Source organism: Montipora foliosa, chromosome 6, assembly GCF_036669935.1.
Source record: "Montipora foliosa isolate CH-2021 chromosome 6, ASM3666993v2, whole genome shotgun sequence".
Taxonomy (NCBI): domain Eukaryota; kingdom Metazoa; phylum Cnidaria; class Anthozoa; order Scleractinia; family Acroporidae; genus Montipora; species Montipora foliosa.
In genome coordinates this window covers 68,063,688-68,068,687 of record NC_090874.1, presented here as the reverse complement: position 1 = coordinate 68,068,687, position 5,000 = coordinate 68,063,688, and the positions used below count along the sequence as shown (strand labels likewise).

Genomic DNA, 5,000 nt, shown 5'->3' with positions numbered 1-5,000 from the left:
GTACGTGCCTGGAGGGATGGATTGGTGACAAGTGTGACAAACGTGAGTAGTTTTATATCGTTGTCTTTTACCACAGTTGCTTGTAATCTCGCAATCTGATTGGCTAATTTGTCGTTGTCGATAAGAGTCTGGACAATTGAAGTCTGGACAACACTGTTCGCGTCATACTCGCGTTAATTTGTCACGCAATGTAATATAGACAAAGGTTGCTCTTTTTTTGCGTCATGATTTTGGTCACGCTCTGAAATGAACACTTTCTTGGAGGTTGAATATTGTGGCAAAAAACAAATCGAAAGTGGTTCAGCGTTGTCTGTACTCTACAACGAGATTCGTCATCACAGTGACAGTGACAGTGACAGTGACAGCAACCACTTTCACGTGAACTACTTTCGATTTGCTAAATGTTATTCTGGCCCCCAGTTGTTCAAAGACTGGATAACTTTGGCCAGTGCCGGGATAAATCGTTATCCGTAGTGTAAAATAAACTCTACGTTAAACGTTGGCCAAGGTTTTCATGCAGGCTTTTATTGAGATGCGCTTAGTGTGTGCAAATACGGAGATCTTTGCACAGATATGAACTGTTGGTTGTCGACCTATCCACTTGATAGATGAACAACTGTAAGAACCTGGCCCATATAAATTACTATTGAATGGATAAGTCATAGCCAAACCAATTGCGCTTTCCAATGGATATCCGGTGGATAGAAGCCTTTGAACAACTGGGGCCTGGACATAGTTAAGATTCTGGTTGGGTTGTTACTAGAATATATCCGCCACAGTCAGGTGGGAAACTTTATGACAATCACATGACGAATAACTTAAGACAAGAGATAGAGCAGTGATTCGCGCACTTGAAGTGCCCCTGTGACCAAAAAATTAACTCTTATTTTTCTTGGATTTCAAAACCATGTTAACTAAACTCTAAGCGACCACAGTTTTAAGCCTTTGATTTCAAAAAGACACCTGTTTATTTTAACTGGAATTTACCTATTTTATAGACCTCTTTCGTAATGGCGGCCAAATAAAATATTCTTTTGTTTTAAGGCTAATAAGCCTTTCTAGCCTCGCTACAACGGGCAAGTTTCAAAGGAATATTTGTTTCAAAGTGAGGCCAGGAGGTCTAATTAACATAAATACAAAAGAATGTTAAGGTGGTCGCTTTTCATGAAAGTGGTCCATGGTCCGCCATTACTAATTTTAAGTTCTTGAGAGAGCTGGATCGAGGAGAAATGACGTCAAAAACTCACTAATTTAAGAATGCAATGCGTGTGTACGCCGCAGAATTAATATGCAGCACGGGAGTTTTGGGTTTTCAGACTTTTAAGCTCGCGTTTTGCACATATAATGAGCAACATACACACGCTTCGACGTCACTTTTCCCTGGATTTAAATCTCTGAGGTCCAATCGGTCAGTTTTGAGGGAGAGTAATAGCGGACCGTGAAATCCAAAACTTACACTCAAAGTAAACGGCCTTTGGATAAAAATCAAAGTTCAAAATTTTGCCAGTCAGGTGTTAAGCAAACACACTTTCAAAATCGGAAGAAAAAGAGACTGATTTTTATCACAGGGGAACTTTAGCTAGACAATTAAATAATAAATAATAATTTATTAAACTTCTTTGGCGCCTTAATTATTAAAATATTCTAAAGCGCTTTACAATCTAAAAATAAAAATAATAGGACACACAAATATTTTTATTGTTTCACGTTTTATATATTCTTGTTTGAACTTTTACCGTCTTGACTTGATAATGGCGTAGAGCCGGTAACGCCGAAGCGTCGTCCATTTTTTGAAGTTTTTAAAATGTTTTTAAAGAATCTTTTAGCGTTTAACTTTTCGATAAAATAATACGATCGTTTATAAATATCTATAATTAAATACAAACAAATCTAAAATATAATAGAAGGTAATAAAAATATCCTAATAAAACGGTTTGCTAAAAAGGTGGGTCTTAAGTCCTTTTTTAAACAAGTTCATACTATCACATGTTCTTAACGACAATGGCAGAGCATTCCAAAGAGTAGGACATCCGTGTGCAAATGCACGTTCGTCTAAGGTCTTACACCTTACTCGTGGAACTTGCAGAAAATTCCCAGAATCAGATCTCAAACTATACCTAGTAACAAGTTTAGCATTAATCAGCTCCTTGATATAAGTTGGAGCAAATCCATGCAGCGCCTTAAAAACTAGTAGGGCAATCTTATATACTACTCTATACTTATTAATTGGCAACCAATGAAGCCGCTTAAGAACTGGAGAAATATTCTCAAAATTAGGAATAAGACAAGTTACCCGAGCAGCTGTAAACGATCATACTGATATTGAGGAAGACCATACAAGAGGGAATTACAGTAATCTAAATGACATGTAGATGTTACAAAAGCGTGAATCATAGTCTATGTGGAGTCCTCAGACAGATATTTCCTAATTTGCCTAATATTATACGATCCCCTGAAAGCCTTACTACAAACCTTCCCAATATGGGTACTCAAGCACTTAAGTTCGATTGTAATGTCACAGTTCCCAACTTGAATAGAACTAATACTGATCTTGGATAACTGCTTTCGAGAACCAATGATGAGCAATTCCGTCTTGGAATCGTTAAACTTATTGCTAAGTATTTGAGCAATTGTCTCTTATAGACAACTGAAAAATTCAGGTGACTCCAACGGGATTCTAACCCATGACCTCTGTGATGTTGGTGCAGTGCTTTACCACCTACCATCTGAGCTATGTGAAGCCACTCAGTTGGGAGCAGGTCGCTTTGTTGGGCTCATGTGTTCCCGTGAACAGTGTAGGGCCGACAAGGAGATGAAAACCGGTCGTTCCAGGCGCCCTAAGTATATCCTTTGTTGTGCTAAGTACTGATCAGCACTATTTAAGCCTAAGGACCGTGGAGGGTGAAGCACCTTCACTTCGCGAAGTTATTTATTTGCTATAAAGTTGCCCACCTGACGGTGGCGGATCCATTGTTGGCGCCCAACCTTTATGGTTTCCTCTCACCAACGGACAGTGTTTGCACGTGTCGAGGTGACGCCATAGCTACAGACGGTATTTTTACACACCAAGGACGACACCAAGGTTTGCCACCTTATCAAAAGACGATTTGTTCTTCCTTCAGTATAATTTTGTCAATTATTAATTAGTGCATTCGGTTTTGGTTATCAAGGCCTCGTTTGCGTCTGCCTTCGACTTCGGCAGACAACACAAACCGTAGACTTATCGTAAAATTATTATTATCCCTAACTTCATTCAATAATTTTTAAGTAATATTTTGCAGAGATAAAGAGGAATCGGAAGGATTACATGGGCGAGATTGGCGCGATCGCGAGAACTTACCGCGATTTTCATAATTCTGCGGAATCTCACCTTCAATCTCACCAAGCGCCAAATTGCCTTTTGGCTTCCATCAATCAAATTTCCGAACGTGACTGGGAAGATCGACTCCAGAAAGTGAATTGGTGTTTTTTCTTTGTTTAGTTCACAGCTAGAATACTATTATGATTTGTTTTTGGAAATTCTTGGGTAAAAAGATTCGTGCAGATTCCGTCGATTTCCATCGGCGTCGAGTTCGAATGTTCAAATGTACCGTGGGGACCAAAGATGTTGATTGGTGGGTTACGCAACAATTGATTTCCTCATCTGTGGTTGGCGTCGGAAATTTGATTGATGGAAGCCAAAACGCAGTTTGGCCGTTGGTGCTTGAAGATGAATTCCGCAAAATTATGAAAATTGCAGTAAGTGCTCTCCGTCGTCTCTGGAATCGCCGCCGAATTTCTTACTCTTTTAGTTTACAATTTCAGTCTGTTGATTTAATTTACCTGTGAGTTCATTTTTCAACAAATATGACAATGCATGTTTTTTATGGCAGCCTGCGACGTTGGTTACTATGGTTACAAGTGCAAGAAAACCTGTCAGTGTAATCTTCCCGGAATGGATGCTGAATGTGATCATAGAAATGGACACTGTTACTGTGAACCTGGCTACACCAGCTTATTCTGCAATGAAAGTAAGTCACTTGCATCACCGTACCAGTCACCATATATTCCCCTCAAACGGGATCCAATACTGTATTCTCTTGAAAATGTGCAGTTTTGGTAGCTTCGACGGGTGGTATCAGGGGCATGCGCAGTGTGAAGCTCGTGTCTTAGACTGTCGTTCAATCCTGGATTTGTTTTCCGCATACCACATTTGCACCCTTCCCACGGCCGCATTACACCTTAAACACCCGTTGTGATGTTTGAAAGAACTTATGACGTTTCCGCGACTGCTACACATGAACCCTAGGTATATGGTGGCCAGTATTAAAATTACCTTTGTCTTTGTACTGATTAGACTACCAAGCCTTAATTGAATGAAATAAATGTGTACAAGTGCGAGGATAACTTCTCCATTTCGTTTAAGCCTCAATTTAAAGCAATGTTATTTTCTTCGTTTTCAAGTATATTAACCATTTTAAGGAGGCTAGTTCCTCAAATTGTCACACGGGCAAAAGGTGAATTTATTGGCCGCCATTTAATAATGTGGTCAATTCTAACATAAAAAAGTCATTTCTTGAATTAACCTATAGTTACATGTTTGGTTGAGTTTGGAAAGTAATTTTGCGTTTGCCTTTTGGTTTTGTGTGCTGATAAAACATTGGGTTTAGTGATGCTCATTGCAGTTCAATTTCACTTTAACGTGCTCTGATTCTTGCCGATTTGTCCCGCCGTCTTACTCTGATGATTCTCCATATTTCCATTGTTGCCAGCTGTTTTACGGAAAGGTATTCTCTGACATTCACAGCTTTTCCTCTCCTTTTTTGCATTTCTCAGCCTGCCCTGTTGGTACTTTTGGATTCAAGTGCACAAGCAAATGTCTTTGTCAAAATAATTCACCTTGTGATCCGGCATTCGGTTATTGTACTTGTGCAAAAGGGTTCCAAGGAATTTATTGCGAGGAAGGTAATATTGCGATCAATTAAATCAGTGATTCCTTTTCTTCATGTGAGTGCATTATA

At 39.3% G+C, this 5,000-nt stretch overlaps 1 protein-coding gene across 3 annotated transcripts in view; it reads left to right on the top strand.

The window, feature by feature from the left end:
* The window catches only part of LOC138008255 (multiple epidermal growth factor-like domains protein 11), a 42,061-nt gene that overhangs the window by 30,526 nt on the left and 6,535 nt on the right, over positions 1 to 5,000 (top strand). For all 3 annotated transcript variants that reach the window (XM_068855528.1, XM_068855529.1, XM_068855530.1), the window contains 3 exons: positions 1 to 42; positions 3,873 to 4,010; positions 4,816 to 4,944. The exon at positions 1 to 42 is cut by the window's left edge and continues 93 nt beyond it. In XM_068855528.1, the coding sequence (XP_068711629.1) occupies positions 1 to 42; positions 3,873 to 4,010; positions 4,816 to 4,944 (309 nt within the window). The remainder of the gene's footprint in view (positions 43 to 3,872; positions 4,011 to 4,815; positions 4,945 to 5,000) is intronic.